The sequence below is a fragment of the Hippocampus bargibanti genome, linkage group LG07, assembly GCF_051943395.1.
Source record: "Hippocampus bargibanti isolate YZ-2025 linkage group LG07, ASM5194339v1, whole genome shotgun sequence".
NCBI lineage: Eukaryota > Metazoa > Chordata > Actinopteri > Syngnathiformes > Syngnathidae > Hippocampus > Hippocampus bargibanti.
In genome coordinates this window covers 23,740,765-23,762,590 of record NC_142740.1, presented here as the reverse complement: position 1 = coordinate 23,762,590, position 21,826 = coordinate 23,740,765, and the positions used below count along the sequence as shown (strand labels likewise).

The 21,826-nt window shown below is 40.0% G+C and overlaps 1 protein-coding gene across 5 annotated transcripts; it reads right to left on the bottom strand.

Moving 5' to 3' along the window:
• Positions 1–1,511: 1,511 nt before the first annotated feature.
• Positions 1,512–20,371, bottom strand: jak3 (Janus kinase 3 (a protein tyrosine kinase, leukocyte)). 5 transcript variants are annotated; one of them, XM_089001137.1, is made up of 25 exons: positions 20,300–20,371; positions 20,029–20,133; positions 19,336–19,599; positions 19,125–19,242; positions 18,103–18,220; positions 16,738–16,883; positions 16,282–16,585; positions 15,801–15,917; positions 15,541–15,698; positions 15,351–15,462; positions 15,086–15,266; positions 14,850–14,974; positions 14,505–14,636; positions 14,309–14,396; positions 13,905–14,029; positions 13,698–13,836; positions 13,336–13,487; positions 10,901–11,051; positions 10,650–10,777; positions 9,522–9,711; positions 8,961–9,085; positions 6,491–6,663; positions 4,302–4,419; positions 4,114–4,227; positions 1,512–3,396 (listed from the first exon to the last, which is right to left on the bottom strand). In XM_089001137.1, the coding sequence occupies exons 3-25, from the start codon at positions 19,532–19,534 to the stop codon at positions 3,223–3,225; spliced, it is 3,387 nt and encodes a 1,128-aa protein (XP_088857263.1). In that variant the 5' UTR covers positions 19,535–19,599; positions 20,029–20,133; positions 20,300–20,371; the 3' UTR covers positions 1,512–3,222. The 5 variants fall into 5 exon arrangements, with proteins under 5 accessions (XP_088857263.1, XP_088857261.1, XP_088857260.1 ...); XM_089001135.1 differs by having other exon boundaries at positions 19,336–19,570; XM_089001139.1 differs by having other exon boundaries at positions 1,513–3,396; positions 19,336–19,493; positions 20,300–20,370.
• Between the last annotated feature and the right edge of the window lie 1,455 nt (positions 20,372–21,826).

The following is a 21,826-nucleotide window of genomic DNA, read 5'->3' as shown; positions in this document are numbered from 1 at the left end:
GACGGCGCATGGCTCTGCGTGGACGTCGAACTGCCAGGCGCAGAATGGCACCCCGTACGGCCGTATGGGACCAGGTCTCGGCCGGACGCCGACGTGGGCGTGAACTGCCCGGCTCCGGGGGAACGAGACCAGTCCAGAGCCGCTCCGGGATCCAGCGGTGAGTGGGGTCTCGGACTGACGTTGACGCGGACGTTGCACGGCTCGTCGTCGATGAGACTCAATTCGTCATGCACGACGCCAGCGTGGCTGGACGTGGGCGTGCAATGCCAGTCACCCAGTTTCACCCTGGACGACCACCTGGAAGGAGGTCTCGGCCGGGCGTTTACGTGGACGTTGCGGCTCGTCGAGTGACGCGATTCAAACGCGACGAGGCTTGAGCTAACGTGGACGTAGCATAGCCAGGCACAGGGTGGAAATGAGACGGGTCCGATGTACCTGCGGGATCCGATAGTTGGCCGATTCATTCTGTCACGTTTTGCGAGGTGGTGATGGCGGGTTCGGATCCCAAAAAGCAGGCAGGAGAGAGCAGGTTGTTGTTTGATAAATTGTATTAAAATAAAGTCAGCAGGAACAAAATGTAAAACATCAAAAAGATCTGAATGGAAAAAATACAAAGTAGCAAAAGAAAACCAAGTGTAAAAGTCCGCCAAGGTTAAACAAACACGTACACAATGCATGCTGCAACCAAGCAGCAAACAAACAATGAATCGGCACCGGATGAACGTGCCAGGTGTCCTTTTAAGTGTTATTGATTATAACGACCAGCACCTGCGAGGCTGCCGGCAGGGCTGACGTCGCTACCCGCTGGTCGCCAATCTGATCGGGACGACCAGCACCTGTGCAGGTGCAGGCGGGGCCAACAGCGCCCCCCGTTGGTCGCCAACCAGATCATGACAGTACCCCCCCCTTCAAGGGGCTGCTTCCAGAAGTCCCAACAGTCTCCCATCAGGCCGCCGCCCGTCGTATGCTGGAGAGGCAGCGGTTGCCCTCTCCATCGACCGTTCCCTGGCGAGTGGACCTTTTGGCGGACTTTTACACTTGGTTTTCTTTTGCTACTTTGTATTTTTTTCCATTCAGATCATTTTGATGTTTTACATTTTGTTCCTGCTGACTTTATTTTAATACAATTTGTCAAACAACCCCCTGCTCCCTCCTGCCTGCTTTTTGGGATCCGAACCCGCCATCACCACCTCGCAAAACGTGACATTCTTGTTCAGTTCAATTATGGCCATTTCCATGTGGATTGCTTATGGCTCGACAAAGTATTATGCACATTTCCTGGAAGGGTTTGACTGTCGCCTTGAAAACTTTTAGCAAACTAATAAGAGAGGAGGCAAGCTCCATAGTGCTAACAATGAGCATTAAAAACTCCAAAGCGTCTGGTGGGTAGGGTCAAAAGTTCATTGCAAGAAATCAGCTGAGCAATGTGTGGTGATCGAAGGGATGTAAAGTTAAGGACAGTGAATGAGTGGAAAGAAAAGCCACCACGTCTCTTACTTTGTCTCAGTTTGTAGCAAATAGTGCGAATTTTCTTCTATTTTTGTATATTTTATATCTTTTATACACCTGTACTTACGCTGCAGTTTTTGGGCAATATAGCACTTTGTTGCTTGTGTTGTCTCAAATGGAAGTTGTTAACATACTTGGACGTCCATACAGCACATAAACTGTACCTTAGTTGTTTCACTGTTCTCAATGTTGACATTCATAAAAAAATGTATTTTAATGATTTGATTCTGTTGATGTTTGCTATGGACTTGTCAACATAGGCTATTTTTTTCACTTTTTATTTCAAATCCAAAAGATCACCATCATTTTGTCAGAAGTGATCAAAAAGAAAAAAAAGCACAAGATCCAACAAACTCCTCAGATGGATCTTCATTGCTGTTCATTTCGTGCAGCTTTGTGACATGTATTTCTGGTACGGGTTTCAGTGCCTTTCTTCACTGCTTCTCATAGTAAAAAAATAATAAGTTGGGCTCTAGTTTGCTTTACATTTTATACCTGCATCAAATCTTATTTGCTGTTCTTTGTTTCTAGCTGAAACTGTGAAATTAAGCATTCAACAACTTCTCTACATTTCCATACAGTTAAACTGCAACGATTTTGTAAAAATGTGTGCAACAAAAAGCAAAGAAAACCAAATCTCAATTTCCTTGTTTCACATGACAAGTAGAGGACTATGACACTATGAAAACAAGTTTCCTAAAATAACAACGTTTTAATATTTTGACTGATCAGATAATAAAAACATGGGTTGATATTACAATGGGGTGTGGTCCAAAAATCAGAAGCTGCAGTTCTGCTGTGTTCTATGATGTTTGGATGAGAGCACGTATAAACTGACAATACATCATTTGGTTTTGCAATGTTATATTTAAATGAACATTTGGGATCTATGTATATTTTGAAAATATGTACTGTACTGGTACCGATGTGTTATTTAAAATTTATTTTAAATGATGTAAAATGTTGGTTTTAATATTGTCTCAGTGTTTTAAGGTTGTGTGAGCTACTGTGACTGAAGAAGGTGTGGTTCGTAAAGTTCTCCATTGCTATTTACAATGGAAACAGAACCCTTTGGGTAGATTTTTCCCTTTTTTCTGTTTGCTCTGATAAGGACTCTGCAGGCAGAAGTCACAATTGCACTTCTTTCGCCATTGCTTTTGTTCTGCAGAGTTGGATGTACTGTATACGTATATCTATTGAAGTCTGCTGATTAATAAATAGATGTTGTAGTCATGGCTTTGTTCTGTGTGTTTTTTTTTCTTTCCGCACTGGCTGTATTGGAGGGCGTGGCTCTTCAGGGGTGCACATGCGTCTGATTTCCAATCAAGCATTGGCCAATTTAAAGCATTCAAATTGCCATTATTATTTAATGAAGCCGTGTCAATGGCTCAAGAAAAATGCTGTTTTTGGAATGTCGAGAACATAGAATGAAATTTACTTTTTGCCAGCTTTATGTCAATAAAATAACAAGGATCAACATTTGTATGATTTCCCAAACGTAATGGCCCTCTTTGGGAAACTAACTATAAAATGGATTGTGACAAAAAAATGTATTTGATACTCCAAAGTTTAGAGCCTCCAATTGGCTGGTTAGGGGGTACCCCGTGTACTGCCCAAAGACAGCTGGCATAGGCTCTACCATGCCCCGTGACCCTTGTCAGGATAAGGAGATTAGAACATTCTTTAGTTCCTGCTGCAAACCACATCTGCAGATTATTTTAACGTGAGTTCCAGCGGCTGCAAACATGTTGTGATGCTATTTTTGGGTCTCCCAGGCAGCCTCTCCGCCTCTTCTTGCATGATGATTTCAATTTGATCCTCAAGGCTGGAGAAACACGGTCTCCCCTCAAAGTGGTAAAGCCAACACTGCCTCATCATATTGTACACCTGGTGTGAAAGTGACACAGTTTTCAGTGACGCTGTATGCGGATACGTTACTTAGAAATCATCAAATGATTATCGAGTAAACAGTTTGGTCAATTGCATGGAATTGATTTGTGCATTAATGAATATTGAAAATGACGTTCATCAGAGAAAATTAGCTCTATTATTGTAGAGCGGCATTTCATTGGCCAGAAATAAGTTTCCTTTGGTCACTTCCAAAATAGTGCATAAAAATCCAAAGAGAAAACTGCACCCACGCACGCAGTTAAATCAGACTTCGAAGTTGACTTTGGCAAAGCACAAAAATAGGGCATATTTAGTGAATGCTCTGATCTCGGTTAGCACATCATTGTGATTTTTATGATGAAATATGATTCATGATGATTAATTAAGGTTTGAAGAAGTACATATTTCTGCGGAGTAGTTTTGCAAATCAGTGATTTCATTTCAGGGGCAACTTTCTAATTTTGCGCAGTTTATTAATTCATTTATTTTGGAGTTGTAATTTTTTTTCATCTAAATCCTTCTCAAAGAGCAAAATTATAACTCCTCCAAAATAAATGTACCTGCATATATAAAACAAAACGTGGGTGGAAAATCAAGGTACAAATTGTGTAGTTGATTATTAGAATTTTTTTCCTGGCTAAAAATAAGGTGTTGTGACAGAATGAGGATAATGATTTTTTTTACATAACGATTTAAATTTGTAGCAGCAGTTACCATGGGAGGGCAGTTTGGAGGGGGAGGCAACCTCCAGTTGTCCTTCAGGATATTGAGCAGATGCATTGAAATGGATAATCCGTGGGCATTGTCTCCTATTTCCTGCATACATAGCTGATACATGCACAAATCAATAAATCATACATGGTTCGATATTAATTAGGCCAGCAATGACGATTGTGTCCTACCTTTTTGGGGCTGGAATTTATATCGCAGTAAGAAAAGAGCTCATGAAGAACAATTCCAAAACTCCACACATCTGACTTTTGAGAGAATCTTAACTCATTGATGGATTCTGGCGCATACCTGCATTGAACACAGATACAGAACACTGGTTCAAGTAAATAAGTAAATAAATAAATAAATAAATAAATAAATAAATAAAAAAATACGAAAAATGTAACTACGTCACAAAACTTTTGAGCTCAGAAAAAAAGGCATTTTTGAAGACAGGGTGAAGAATATGTTAGGGACATTTTGTAAGTACAACTTTCCTTAAAAGTATTGTAAGATTGAGGCAAATGATTTTATTTTATTGTATACGGACATCAAATTGTAAATACTAGGGATGAGATGATCATTTGAAGTATCTGGTTCTTAGACACAATGATTTGTAACTCTGAGCAAAAGTATGGAAACAGATTTGTCATACTGTAGGACCTATATGGCTCTTTTGATTATTGCATATGGCTCGCCGATAAAACAAAATACATATTGTCGTTTTTTTCGCCGTTCATTTCCCGTCGGGGCTGCAGTTGGCCGAAAGCGCAATTTTGAATGGATGGCACTGACCTAGAATGGCCGAAAGCGCCATTTTGATTGGATGATAGTGGCCGTCTTTTTGAAAGAGGTAAACGCCCCTTTAAATGAGCCCAACTAGTGCACTTCGGCGTGAATGCACCGGAGCATTAGAGGAGAGAAAATGTTCTGATTCTAATTTGCAACGAAACAATACCATCGATGAAACAGTCGAATGTCAGTGACATTTTAACAAGCCCCATGTTAACGTTAGCATCAACAAACTTCTGCGAGAAGTAGATTGCAGATAGCAAGTGTGGAAGTTTATGAGCCGTGTGAAGGCTAGCTAGCAGTAACTTCGCCTGTGGACTGGCAAATTGAATTTCATTCTGATCGTTTTCCTGGATTTTTATCAAACACGAGGAACGGAAAACCATCCATGTTAACGGTGAGTACTATCACAAAGTTATTTTAAATAATACATTCTGATATTTTGTTGAAAAGTGTCCGCGCGAGCGTTTGTATGTGCTCTCGCTGAAGAACATTTCTAAATATTTTACTTTTATGGCTCTCTTAGTCAAAAAGGTTCCCGACCCCTGCTGTAGGTGAACGTAAATAACTCTTGATCTTTATTTTGAAAGTGATTTGCAAATGTACGTAAATAAGACTTGGTGAAGGGGTGCACGTGCATGTGAAACAAGTCATACGAAAAATTTCACCAAGCATTCACCCAAACTTGTATTTTTGAAGGTAAGTGGCTGGGCATGGTTTGATCTGCAATACTGCACGCCATACAAGGAGCGGGGCAATTTCCTAGCCTGATGAATCGTTAGGAAGTTCAGAGCTGTCTGCACCAGTTGGGCCTCTCCAGCCATGTCCAATTATTGTTTGTATTCATTCCATCCCTTGATACGTGGCATACCTGACCCTTATACAAAGTCTACGCATACAGTGGAAAGTGGGATAAAACCCAACTTCAGCAAAGAGGAGATTTATTTTCTCGTTTTGACGGTCGAAAGACGTAAGGTACGGATTTACGGAACTGCAAGCAGACTGCAACAGATTATGTTAAATGAGACAATGTTGCAACTACTGTGAATGAATGCTCCAAATTAGTTTTGTTTGACGTGGCTCACATTTTATTTTTAGTCTCTTCACAGGTGAAAATTCACATCTGGAACTGAACATAGACATTAGGCGCCAAATTATTGTTTGTATCACCAATATGATTGATAATTTGTATGTACATGGGTGACAAAGCATGTCTGACTCATATTTTCCAATGCTTTTGCTCACATGAAAAAAAGATGGATTTGAACAAAAGGTGCTTTCTTCTAAGGGTAAAAATGTCGCTGTGAGTAAATTGCAGTAAACTCTATGTCAGAATCAGAATCAGAATCAGAATCATCTTTATTGCCAAGTATGTAGAACACACAAGGAATTTGTTTCTGGTAGAACACGCTGCACTAGCATCGTCGTCAAAAAAAACTGCTAAGTGGCACTATACAGTTCCATTTTGGCTACTGTTAAGCTCTTATCTCATATTCAGTTTTGAATGTGAAACGCAAAAATTTTCCGTATTCAGCAATGAATAAGGAACATATCCTCACTTCATATTTCCCAAAATGAAGAGACCTACCAGAAAATGGGGCTCTCTCCTGGCTGTTTGACTCTGTAATACTCTTTGTCCAATGGAACTATCTTTGTCAGTCCAAAATCAGCAATTTTCACGAGTGACTCACTAGCCACAAGTATATTTCTGGCAGCTAGGTCTCGGTGCACATAACGTAATGTCTGCAGGTATGCCATGCCCTAGAAGAAAAAAAAATCCTTGGTCCATTATGTAATCCCAACATTTAGCTCGGTTACCACTTAAAGACTCACTGCGCGTGCTTACGTTCGTGCCCAAAAATGCTGCAAAACACAGTGGAACCAATTCGTCTTTTTTAAGCAAAAAATTATTTACTCATATTTGTTAATAGTAAACAAATGAATCATAATCACACTGCGTCACACTGCCAGGATGTCATACTATTTACACAGCTGACATATCTATCACCATCCTGCCTACACATCCTGCATAAAAAAAACTAAAGCAAGGTGAGGTTTACTATCACAAACTGTAGGCATTCCTGTTGCATTGGTCCTCAGTGAAAGAAGTTTGATGTATTTAATACAGGAAAAATAAAATTAATTGAATAATCAAGTAGTGGGACCGATGTGTAAAGTCTTGAAGCGATTGGGTCACAATTTGGCTCTAACTAGCAGACATGCTGTTAATTTTGTCTTAACCAGTGGCGGGCCATAGCATATCACTCCTAGGCCTTCAGTAGTGCTATGTCTGAATCACTCCAGTTCCGCGCGTGGTGTGATTTACTACATGTCCACTAGAGGATGTTGTTGGCCAGAAAATAACTTGAAGAAACTTAAGAAATACTGTCATTAAACTGTTCGAATTTTTCCTGTGAACGAGTGGATTTATGACACCCTCTTGAAATTGCAAAATTAGTTGCTATTTTTGCTAGCTTCGGAGCTGTTCAACCTTAATGATGTACATCTATTCTTGAAAAGTCGGCCTTGAAAATGGCTTTTTAATAATAATAATAATAATAATAATAATAATAATAATAATACATTTCATTTATAAGCGCCTTTCAAAACTCTCAAGGTCACTTTACAGTCACAGGATAGGTTTTTTTCTGTGGGTGACCAACGGCAGCCACACTGTGCTGCAGGTGAGATGGAGCATAGCAGGTGGTTTGGACAAGAGGTCTGGATAGACCCCGGACTGATCATCAGTCAATCGTCATGCACGTGTAAACAGATAACCATTCACAACCACAGTCACACCTATGACAAATTTCAAATTCAAAAACATTTTCAAAAAATCCACACAAGCACAAGAACATGCAAGCGCCACGTTGTATGGTGGTAACGAAGATTCGAACTATCAGATTTTAGAGTATTTCTACAACTAAATCCATTTCTTCTCCTCCTCTAGCCATTGTGGGTTGACAAAACCGCTATTAAATCAACACAACAATATATTTGCTGAAGCAGTTCGCTAAAGATATAATGTGCCATCTCCGGCCAGTATGCTCTTATCAACTTACGGCTAGTGATACTATGATTGGCTAGTGACTAGCCAATCATAGTTTGCGAAACCTTTGACGTTTTCAGCGCCTTCCAGCAGGCCTTGGGTTGCCAACTCGAACTCTGATTGGTTAAAGCAACAGTTTCATCCACATTGATTTTTATGCTCCAGGGCATCTAGAACTGATTGTGAATGCGTCCAGGTAGATTTCTGACCCTGGTAACAAATGATGTCTGAAATGTGATTGGTTGAATGCTTAAATATGAAAACACACATCTGGAACCTGTGCAATAGGGGAAAAGTAATGAAAGGAAGCTGAAAGACAATTTAAATTGAATTAATAAGAATTCATGAACAAAATATATTTCACATTAGTCTGTGATTCAGATATTTATAGGACAGCAGACAAGGCCTTGCAGGCCTCGACGCCCCACCACTGGTCTTAACTAGTCCTGGGATAGCGACTAAGTGTCGAGTGGTTAACCGTTAACGCACTGACCTCACGGTGCAGATGTTTATTTCCAGTTATGGCTTTCCTGTGTGGAGTTTGCATAATCTCCCTGTGCCCGTGTGGGTTTTCTCTGGGTCCTCCGGTTTCCTTCCGTATTCCAAAAACATGAATGGCAGGCTGATTGAACGAACACTCCAAATTGTCCCTACGTGTGAGTGTAAGCACGGATAACTGTTTGTCTATGTGTGCCCTGCGATTGGTTGGAAACCAGTTCAGGGTGTCCCCCGTCTGCTGCCCGAAGACATCTGGCAGAGGCTCCAGCACACAAAAGACCCCCGTGAAGTAGAACATGCATCAATTCTGCAAAATTTAGCAACATCCCCAGTCATCTGCTATGGCACAACACCCTCTGGAGGTAATAGCAGGAATTATTTTCTCATTGCTTAGCCTTAGTTTATGGAAGGCGAGGACCACATTTGCTTATCAATGCCCGACAGTTGAGATTTTTAATTTATACAATGATCGGCCTCAAATTATAATCACATAAATATATTCATATCTTACTTTACAGATCTGTGAAGCAAAGAGCAGCATGCGCCTGGTATTCATGTTGTGTCTGTTGGTTTCTGTGTACACAATAAGGCTTCCGTGTGGCAAATACTCCATCACCAAACTCATGTTGAGACGACCTAAAAATAAACAAACAAAACAAAGAAAGAAAGACATATGTACATGCGAACGTACATACATACGTACCTACACACGCACGCGCGCGCACACACACACACACACACACACACACACACACACACACACACACGCACACGCACACACACACACACACGCGCACACACACACACGCACACACACACACACACACACACACACACGCACACACGCACACACACACACGCACGCACACACACACACACACACACACGCACGCACACACACACACACACACACACACACACACACACACACACACACACACACACACACACACACACACACACATACATCGCAATCCAGCGATTTATTTAATGGCCCAGCAAATAACAGGAACAGTCACATTTTGCGAGCTCAGAATAAACCGAACTAAAACATGATCGACATTTGGGTTACCCATGCTGTAGCAGACCCCTCTGTACTTGACGATGTAGTCGCAGCTCATCATGCTGAGGGTTTTGATCTCCTTACGAAAGTCCTCCAAGGTTGATTGCTTATAGGGCTGAAGTTTCTTCACAGCAACCATCTCGCCTGTATCATCTCCCAGTGGGTCGTAACGACACAGTTCGACGCTTCCAAAATTTCCCTGTGGCAGGGAAAGACATCGGATTTACCACTTGAGTTATTAGGACTAAAAAACAAGCCGAGTTAAGCCCATCAAAATATTTATACAATCACATTTTCTTTTCTTTAAAAAAATGCATTCATATTTGCTAAATGAGTATTTGGGGGGGGCTGAAAATGAACCAAAAAATATTGAAATGGTTCTGATTAACATTTTTAATAAATATTTCCCCACTTTGTAAATTATTCATATTGATGACAAATTTGTGAAAATGAAGCATTTTCCCACAATGCTAAAGCATCCTGGTAATTTTGGAACATAATTTTGCAAATCCTTATCTATTAATTCTACTTCTAAACCCTAAAATCTTCTCGGCAGCACGAATATGCCAGTACTGGTTTTGATTGGGAGGGTGGTCGGTGCCATTTGACTGTCATCGCTGGATAGCTCTGGCGAGTAATGGGCAGCATTTTCACAGCCCCAATTTGTTCAGCGGAAAGGTCGGTGCTGTTGGACCTTTTGCGGCTGGATGGATTCATGGCTTGAGGAGCCCGCGATGAGAAGTTAGGAGCGTCAGCGCAGAGCGCCGAAGCGTATGTGGAACTGTCGCGGTTTGGAATTGAAGCGGATTTATGTGGTACAGGAGATGTGAAACAATCTGTTTTTGTCAATGGATGCTACATTACGTGCACATTCCATCATGACGTCTGCTGAAAAGGAGGCTTTGATCTTCTATTTCATCTAGAACTACTACATGTCACATAGAGGATGCAGGAAGTGGGAGGAAACCAAAGGACCCGGAGAAAACCCTCATAGAATATGCAAACTCCACACATGCTTGAAAATTTACATTGAGGGGCCAGTGGCCACTTCGGTCAGAGTGAACCCGATTCATCTGCCTTAAACTGATATACAGCATTTCTGTGGTTTACTTAAGTTTTTTTCATGTGTACTAATACCGTTCCCAGCAAGGAGATGTATCGTAGGTGTCTCTCCTCAAACAATGTCTGGTCCTGTAGAGTGGGATTAGGTGCATGAGACTCTGATTTGAGTGTGACCGGCTCAGTTGTATGAAGTATAACATAGTCTGTCAACAAAACAGAAAAAAAACCTGAGTCATGGCAGTTTATGGTTATAAGAGTTTTGTTTCAGCAACGGCATCAGAATGTGTGTAGGAGCCCACACCCAAAATAGAATAAATACGACACACCTGACATGATGAGGCTGTTGAGTTCTCGGATGAGGCTGCGGCATGAAGGTCTAAAGGTCGCCTTGTAGTTCATACACTGGCTGATCAGCTCTGCTAGCTCTGTCCACTGAGACGGCGGCAGTTGCTGGATACTCTCGTAAAATTGCTGCTTCTACAAATAATGGTGGTTTCAAACATTTACTCAAGTCTCCTCCACTAAACTCATATCATATTTTATAGTCAAACATGTTCATTCTAATGTCATTTTTCCCCCGAGGCGTTGCAATACTTACTTTACCATGCATACCTAATGCCAAACACACTAAAAAAACATATTAAAAAGATAAATAATAAAGTTACGACTATCTGTAATTTTCCATAAAGACAAAATAGGCTCATTTTTTTCAGTTGCAACAGGACCAGAGAGGTGAGACCACCTTTCATTGTGGAGACTTCACACTTCAAATATAAAGCCTCACTTTTAAATATTAACACTATGAAATCTTGCAAATGTGTTTTGTGTTTCATGTCTAAGTACGATTATTTGGCTTGAGTTTTGTATAATAATAATAATAATAATAATAATAATAATAATAATAATAATAATAATAATAATAATAATCCAATAATACATTACATTTTAAGCGCCTTTCAAAGCTCTCAAGGACACTTTACAGTCACAGACAAACGTTGGATTGGATTGGATTTGCCTTTATGAGTCTCGCAGTGGAGAAATATAAATTTCACAGCCGCAAAGTTATGAAAGGAATGAAAGTAGAAAAACAAAATACAGGAGCTGCTGAAAAGGCAGCCACTCTCGCGGCATAGGTACTACAATAAATAAAATACAATCCCAAATAGAATGCAATAAATAAAATACAATTACAAATAGAAACAAGAGAGAAAGAGCTACACAGAAAATGCAATTTTAAAGACGTGGGTTTTGAGATGGGACTTGAAGGTGGGAGGTTGTAGATTAATGTTTGTGCGTAGAAGAGACACAACTTTGAGTTCCATGTGGTTTTCCTTCAGACTCATTTGTGGTTGGGCAGAATGAATATTTGTTGGTTTTCAAAGATTGACTCCATGCAAATTTCAATATTTATGACCAAAGCTGGGTCACTTGTGGTAAACTTCACATTGTTTCTTTTTTTCTTTAGCTGGAAAGTTTTGTCTTTTTTTCTTCTATCCCCTTCCTCTTCGCACCCCACATGTAAGCAGGGCACACAACCTCGACGACCACTCCACTCTTTCATGCTTTTCAGTGAGACTGGAGTTCGGACGAACTCCCCACAGATCATCACAACATGAGACAATTTGTGAGTGGGACATTTGAGGACAAGATTGGATACAGATCAATTTAGATTGCGTTGAAGGATTGAATTAAGACTAATTGAGTCCCGCATTTAGTTTGGCATATGAGATGATCATTCACGTTTATTTTATCCTTTCATTTCTGCTGAAACCAACATTTTGTTGATTTTACTTTCAACCACTAAGGGACAGTGTTTCAAATGTTTACTGACTTAAGAAGAATGGCTGTGGGTGGCCAGATCTTTAATCATCTTTGGGTTTCCTCAAGTGGATGGATGTCCGTGATTAGAGGAAGCAAAAAATTTTAAGAAAGCATTTTTTTGGTTTTGATTTCGCCTATGAATAAATAAGAAATTACATGTCAATTGTTATTTCAACCAAAAAAAATATACATCTTTTTTTATTTTTTTTTCACAATTTGTTTTAATGGTGAGTGCAAGAAGTCAAAATTAAACAATCTGGAAGCAAGAATTGAACATGCAAAGTCCACCCAAGAAGGCCCGGGCCTGGAATTAAGTCCCACACCTATAGACTGTGATGTGGACGTGCTTGCCAGCTGAACACTGTACCACCATACTTTACTGTACTACCACATTTTTTTATACTTTTAATTATTCCTCCAATTCTTTTTATTCTCTCTGATGATTTTGTTCAAGGACCTAGTGACACCCTGAATTGGTCGCCATGTAATCACACTGTTCCTCTTCTTCTTCTTCCAATAAGTTCTTCTTCTTCTTCTTATTATTATTATTATTTTATTATTATTATTATTATTATTATTATTATTATTATTATTATTATTATTATTATTATTATTTGTAGTATTAGGATTATTGTTGTCATTATAACTCATTATTATTATTATTATTATTATTATTATTATTATTATTATTATTATTATTTGTAGTATTATTAGTATTATTATTGTCATTATCATAGCGGTGGTAGTAGTAGTAATAGTAGTAGTAGTAGTAGTGGTAATAGTAATCGTGGTGCGAGTAGTAGTAGTATTAATAGTGGTAATAGTAGTAATAGTAATAGTGGTGGTAGTAGTAGTAGCAATAGTAATAGTGGTAGTAGTAGTAGTAGGAGGAGGAGGAGGAATGTTCATTTATATTGGACATGAAGTGTACCGTATGTACCTGTTGAAGGTCCCAGTCTTGCAACGGAGGATTGCCATTGTTAAAGATCTCCCACACGGTAGCACCAAAGCTCCATTTGTCACACTCCAAGGTCAGCTTGTCTGGAGCCTCCAACACCTCTGGAGCCACCCAAGGAATTCTGTCCAGGATAACTAAAATGATCATACATAGTACCGCATGTCTCAATAAAAAAAGGTCAAACATGTAGGCAACTATTGAAAAATAAGAAGAGTAGTTCATATGTAAAATAAATTACTTCCTGAATCATAATTTGGGTATCGAAAATGATGTCTCATACCATTGATTGCATTTGACATAAAATTCTACTTTTTCGTAACAAGGAGCTAATGACAGTATCTCACCATTTCTGCCAATCATTGTGATGCTGATACCGGGGTCACTTAGCTTGATAAAAGGAGAAGTGCCCTGAGACCTGTCACCTTCTCTGGCCAGTAGAAGATTTTTTGCACAAATATTTCCGTGGACAATATTCTTTTCTTCCTGTAGGGCCGGAGTTTTTCATGAAATTTGTCATCTTTTTAAAAGTGTCACATTGAAAATCGTATCACCAGAAAGTTGAGGGCCCATGCAAGCTGTTTGACAATATCAAGTTTCCAGCTCACTGACATGGACTGTCCCCTCTTCAGGTAAAGGTCGAGGGCCCCATACTTTACCAACTCTTGGACCATTATGTCTGCAAAAAGCAGGAAACTTTGTTTTAACAGCTGAAAGAAGTCAGAAATGCTCATCCAAAGCAACAGGACTCAACAGCTTCAGTCATGTGCAGTGAAGCTCTCAGAGCCAAACTCTGTGTGTATATTTTCAGCTAAAAGGCAACGCGAACCAAGAACCACACATTGTGAATCCTTTCTAAAGACATTTTGAAACATCTTGCTTGCACAAGTCACATATTTGTGATAGCATGTAGTAAATGTAACGACTGACGTAAATCTGCATTTAGGTTACAACTTACTTTTTGTTCCATGAACACTGATGCCATAAACCAAGACGAGATGTTTGTGTGAGATTTGACTCATTACGCTGGCTGCTTCAAAAAATGACTGAATAACAGAAATAATGAACATGTTTAAGAACGATGCAACAGGATCAAGAAATCAACTATGTCTTTTTTGGTGTATTTTGGTGTATTTTGGTCATGTTAAACTCACTTCCCAGCAGTTCTTGTGACCGCCATCAAGTTCTTTCAGGAGAACATCCGTCACATGTTTCTCACCATCACGAATGGCAGTTTTGGTGCCTTTAAAAACTCGTGTGAAGGATCCTTGTCCAAGGCTTTCCCCCTAGTAAGAATAGCATCAAGAAACTACAGTCAAGTGATTGGAGTATAGAAACACAGAACCTGAAAATCTGGCGTCTGTAAGGAAAACTGTTTAGATCTCCAAAATGTTGGATATCGAGTTGTCTAGTTGTCAAGTTATCAAAAAATCGATAATCCCAGCATGCTATTTTCCTGGAAGACAGTTTAGCAGCCATGAACTTCTATAATAGGATACCCATTTTAGATCTTCGTATCTGATCATATGGAACTGGATATGACCAAACTTTTTCCTCTCAGGTGTTTGGGACCCTTCAGCTTCAACAGAGATGCCGTTTCGTACGATGATGAGATTTGTGAGTTCTACAGAGGAACCAGGGAAAATATCTATTGTTACATCACATGGAAAAGGTGAACGTTTCTGTTCTTCATATCCTTAGCATAGCATATTATTTATGTTCAGAAGGAGGCAACCTTTGGGTTGGGGTGGACAACAATGGCCGAGCTTGGCAGGCACGTTATCCAGCAGAAGTTTGTGTTGCTGGTAAAAGCTGGTGAGCTCGATCAAAGTGGAAAAGGACTTCTGGACACCAGGAAAACGATACTGCTTATTCTTAATGATGAGACAATCTTTGTAATCAAGTCCAAGCGGAGTCTTTACAAGAATAAACACAAAACAATCAACAGTCATGTAGTTAAGTTAGTTGGTTCATAAGTATGCCACCGAAGCACAAGTTACCTGAATACAAACAGTCAGGAAAAAGTTGTCAAAATCTTTGGGACTCTGCCGAAGTAGGAATTTTCCACCTTTTAACCCGGACCTTTTCAACTTGTTGACTGCAAACTCCGACCTGATTGGAGACATCAAAAAAATTCTTCATTATTGTTGTAGGGAGGGGTACAGTTGGTCATCTGTCAAAATGACTTACGTGATCGGGCCATGAAAATGGTTTTTGATACCCTCCAAAATACTTTCAGGCACAGTGTCACGACAAAAGTAATTGCTGGAGTCGGTGGTCAGTCTGTAGTAGCCGTCAACAAGCGACACAAATGAGAGCGCGTCTCTCAGGCTCTGGAAATTTATTTCCTTTGATATACATCAAAGGTAAATGTATAGAAACGTTACCATTGCTTCTTTTTTTGTTTTGTTTTCATGTTTGGGCACATTCTACATGAAACATGGACTTACCATGGATCTATCATCGTGGCGAAACACGGTCACCAACCGGTTGTTTTCTTGCTCGTGAGATACTCGATTCATACAAATGGCAATGATGTCCTGGAAATCACAGAATGTGTGCCACACCTACAGAGGATTATAGATTATTTTTGTTAATCATCTGATTTTATTCCATACCTGCTCAATACATTTCTTCTAACTCTTATGCTCAAGGGCTTGTGAATTATCTTGAGTGTAGACGATCTGACTTTGGGCAAGATCCGGAGCAAATAATAATAATAATAATAATAATAATAATAATAATAATAATAATAATAATAATAATAATAATACATTTCATTTTTAAGCGCCTTTCAAAATTCTCAAGGACACTTTACAGTCACAGGATATTTTTTCTGCGGGTGAGCAGCGGCAGCCACATGCGACAACGTTCACTCAACCCAAAAGTGACATGACACATGACAAGAAAACTAACGTCTCTTGAGCTCACCAAAGAACCATCGGGATAATGACTTCCACTCGATTGAATTCCAATTTCCCCAGTAACCTTCACATGGGTGAACGTTCCATTGGATTGGGAAGAACCAGCGCCGATGTGGTACACTTCACTTCCTAAGGCGGGTACGATACTAGCCATTTCAACCAAATACTTCAGTTTCAAGCTGTACTCATCCACAGAGCTGTTTCCAAGCTTCTTCAGGAAACGCTTGAGACTATTTCTGATTCGATAGCGATCCAGGCGATTGCGTTTCTGGATATCATGGCGGTGTGACACAGGAAGGCAAGATTTGTAGCTGCGGGTAAAGAGTACATGGAATTTTTGCTTACTTGGAATGAAACCAGTAAGGTTTTTGACCAGTGATATATTTTGTTCAAATCTTCGTCATCCAGTTGCAAGACCACACCCTCAAATGAAGGAAATAAACTGTGTAAATTCTGCAAATACCTGAGGACCTTGCAGAGCTCCCTTATGCTCAGGTGCTGCTCCTTTGCGATTCTCCACAAATCCAGCACTGCCAGGCCAAGGCATTCTTCTTGAACGCTCAAAGGGGGCGATACTCCGGCTTCGCCTGTGATGAAGTCACTTCGTACCTGCAGTACATAAGATTCATTGATTCATTGATTCATTGATTGATTCATTCATTCATTCATATCAGAACAGCTTTATAAAAACTACGGTTGCGGAGGGGATGCTAGACCCTATCCCAGCTGTCTTCATACTGACACCTTGGGACAATTTGGAGTGTTGAATCAGCCTGTCATGCATGTTTTTAGAATGTGGGAGGAAACCGGAGGACCTGGAGAAAATCCAAGTCACCTTGGGGAGAACATGTGAACTCCACACATGGTGATCCAAAGCCTTGTGGAACTTTTAAATTTAGGTGCCAGTGGCCACGTGAACTGAATCATTTTTGTCTGGAGAGCTGCCTTGAAGTGACATATTTCTGTGGTTTACTTTAAGTTATTTCATGTCTACTAATAATAATCTACCTTTCCCAGCAAGGTGATGTATCATAGGTATCTCTCATCAGGTGTCTGGTCCTGTAGAGTGGGATTAGAGGCTCGAGACTCTATTTTGAGTGTGAGTGGCTCAGTTGTGTGAAGTATAAAATAGTTGTACGAAGAGAACATGCAAACTCCACACAGGACGTGAACCCGGTGCCTCTGCACTGAACTTGACGTGCTAAACACTTGACTATATGCCCAATACAGTATACGCACCCTTATAGAGGGTTTAGAAACACTACATTTCATATAATAACAACCAATAATGTTCTACCAGCATTAAGCCCATGGACTGGTCCCAAATCAATTGCCAGAGGTGTCGATGGAAATGTGTAATGTGTATAAATGCCTGTGCATGTGTGTATGAATGTGTGTGTATTTGTAATGGGTTAATCGTGGTAGGTTGGTGGCTTGAAAATGTGATCTTTGGTAAACACATCTTGGGCACCTCTGGTGTCGTGCGACTTGTATGCCATTAATAGTGCACAGCGATGTCAGCCACGGGCCTCCTCAACATGTTGGTTTAATCATTAAGCTACTTACTAATGGCTACTGGGCATGGTTCTAATAGATAAACCCACACACATGATGATACTCATCAAGGCGCAACACAAGGAAAAACAACGTGTACACACACTCCTGAGGGAAAATGCAAACAGTTTCTGAAAATTACAAATGATGAGTGCATGTACAAACATGAGACTGTGGGGTTAAGTTAGGACTGGAACTAAGCTCAAGCATTGTCATTTTCAGGAAAAGATGAAATAACGTATCTCAAACATGCTGTTGACATGCTTTCCTTTACCTGGGCGAAGAGATAGTCAATAACAGAGTAGTCAAGCACAGGACAAATTCTGTCTCTGGTCAGACTGTAGCGGTATGACATTCTTGGTCCCTGTCCATACCAATTTCCAAAGAAAAACCTGCACAAGAATCACTAATTACCACAGATTGCCAGAAAAAAAACAACTAAAGAGTTCAACTGAGTTACTATACATGGAAATGTGATTAAATCATGTCACTGTGATTATACCGTCATTATATATGTAAACGAGCTGAGCAGAGAGGTGCACAGTATGCACACACAACCAAGCGGCATTCGAAATGGCTGCGACTGGCTTTTTTCTCTACCCTGAATCAGTATTTTTGATGCACTATGCTGGAAGTTGAACTTTCTCAGTCAAACATATGTGAAAAATACATTTATTTAGAGAGGGGCTTGCACATGTCTAATCGTATCACACGATCACATTGCATGTTGGTGTTTTAACAGTGCCCTAAGTGCATGGTAAGATTTTGTGGAAAATAGGTGGCATTCTGGTTCATCTTAACTCAGAAATGTCCTTTCTGAAATCCCAGAGAAGCCAACTAATATTTACAAGTAGAAGAAAGTATCAGAAAATAAACCATTGAATAGTTGGTGGTTCAGAGTTGACTCACAATTGAGGTTCTGAGATCAAGACCTCTATAATTTTGCACACATGCACAGTTGATAGCCGGCGGTTTATGCTATTTTGGGTGTGAAGCCAAACAAAAAACCCTAACTGCAAAGCCAGCCGGATCCTCTCATTCCCTTTAAATTTGGTGCATAACAAGCGACAGCTGTTGACATGGAGGACACAGAAAATGATTTTCTGGAGTCCATGGATGAGGTTCAAGGACACAAACTACATTTAAAAACACATTTGCATGCAGACCTCCATGGGGTGTATGTTGTGAATCTGCCAGGGCAATCACAACTGTGAAGTGAGCCCTTGGACAACATCTTCCAAAAATCAGTTTGTATAGGCAGATAAGGACAAGCACATAAATGAAATGAATGCAAACCTGACTCTGAAGTGGACTTGTGTGTTTTCTTCTGTGTTGAACATGTGTGATGGAGGGTACCAGAATGAGACATCGCCAGATGCCAAACCAAAAAGACTTTGGTAAACTGGTAAGATTCCTTGAGAAATGAAGCACATGCATCCTCATACACTGCAGCATGGCTATAAGAGGGGAATATACAACTTTCAACCTGAAAATATTATACTCTTACCACATGTTTTTGCCGCTTGAATGCAAACATTTTCAGCAGAGACTTTGCCAGATGATATGTGTATTGTCATTGCATCTTTAGTGGGAGGGAAGAAGTACAGGTGTACTTGTAGACTGAAACCAGTGCTTGACCTGGATCTCTGGCTGCCTCCACGGTCTCTGATCATTAGAGGAGTAAATTCTTCTTCGCTGACATCCATGGATAGTTGTAAGGTTGAAATCAAGTCACTAAAGAGCTACAAGGGGACATTTTGTGGATAGGGGACTGGATACACAAAGACCTCAATACATTTTAAAAGCTCCTTCATAAATAGCACACACTGCCTTCTTTTCCCTTGAATGTATGTACAGTAAAGTCTATCGATATTCTCGGGAATCGGAAAAAATATCGATATAACCGGACTATCGATATATCCGATCCTGCGGCATGTAAATTTTCTCCTTGCGTTCATAGAAACAGCATCGTAATAAGCAGTACTATCGATATAACCGATATCGATATAACGAGACTTTACTGTACTTAATTTCACAGTTATCTTTCATGTCTGCATTGCCTCATTTCAAAAATTCTGGAAGGCAAAATCCAAAAAGCATTGATAAAAATGTCAAATCAGTACACTTTCCCTGTTTTTAATAAAATTAAATCAAAACTCAAATACACTTTAAGGATCAAATATCAACAAAGCCTTTTTACCTTTACATTCGTATGGAAGAAGTCCCAAGGTTGATTAATTTGTTTGAGGATTTCTTGTCTTTATTTGCCCTTGGATGTCTGCAGCAAGTCGTTTGACAGGTTTTCCTGTTTTAGATGTGCCGATGCCACATGGTCAGTTGCTATTTTTCCTTTCTCTGACTGTGAACTGAATTGTAACATTCTTCAAAATATCATGTATGTGAATTGTATCGTAATCGGTTAAAAAAACGATTATGAGATTATTCATGTTTGTGTGAGTAAATTCACTTACATGCAGAAATGAACTTACTGTAGCTGATCTTACAGGAAACCAGAAGCAACCCACCAATGTGGTTTCCCTGTTCAGTGCAGAGGTTGTCAGCAGTTTCCTGTCATAGCCAACAAATACATGGTTTGAACTGCCAACATTTCAGCGGTTGCATCTACAATGTCATTTCTGGAGATGTTTCTTCTCGGTTTTGTACCTGTTTGTTTGAGAAAAGTGTGTATCTCAAAAATTAATTTCCCATAGGAAACCATTAAATCGAGAATAATCCGTTCCCAGGTCTCCATAAAATATAACTTTCAACTAAATAAGCCTTAAAACCACACACACCATACCTTATTCTATGTATAATACATTTACTATTGTATTTTAATGAAGGCAATACACTGCACTATATAATAAAGTCACTTTATTTACAGTTGTGATGGTCATTGATGGCTTGACGGAATGGCGTTGGAGGTCAGAGGGAATTGCTGTTTGGAAAGAGAGTCACATTCCATAAGGTCTGTAATTAAATAAATAAACTGTACTGTAAAATAAAGTCCTTTTATTTACCTTTGTGATGGTAGAATTATTGGGCCTGGATTCTGTATTTCAAGTAAATCATCGGTGTCCAGAATATTCTGCAAACAACCCCTTCGAAGGTACTGTTGATCGATTCCAGCCTGTATTTAGATAACGAAATCCTCATCTTCCGATATTAACAAACACATGGAGTAAAGAATGCCACTCTCCTCCAACAATATCTACCTATTTATCTTACTATCTACCAATTTATCTACCTATTTACCTACCTAGTACCTATTTATCAACCTACCTACCAATGTATCTAGCTATTTATCACTTTATCTACCTATTTACCAATTTATCTACTTATCTACATAAATATCTACTTATTTCCGTACTTATTTATCTACCTAACTACCTACCAACCAATCTACTTACCTACCCACCGACCTATCTACTGACATATCTACTGACCAATCTACCGACCGATCAACCGACCGACCTACCTAACTACGGTACCGAGCTACCGTCATTACGACTAATTGCAGTACAGGTACTTGTATTTCAAATCTGAAAAATGCATTCACTACCATTTCATCTCAGGAGGGCCAGACCACCATATAAGAAATCTTGACCTTAATGACACATCACAACAAAAAAATGAAAGCGAGAACTTCTGAATTAGTATGCCTTTTCTTTCAATGGGTTTGCGTGTCATCTACTTTTTCAAGATTGCGCCCGAGGAGGCAACCGTCAGCAAGTGCTCTTCAACGGCCTTGCTTATTTGATGTTTTTGTCTTTTGTTCTGTCACATGTTGTTTGTTGTTCGACATGTAGACCTGATGTAGACAGCTTTTATTTGCCACAACACTCGTTAAAGGATAAGAATCTGTGCTTGGTGTCACATCTCGTCGCCGTCCTGGGCGCGCCCCGCCCCTCCTGTCACCTCCTCTGCTGCTCCCTGGAGACGGCCCCTCCCATCACCCTCTTCGTGAAGGCCTGCCCGACCTGCGCCCGTGGGAAAGC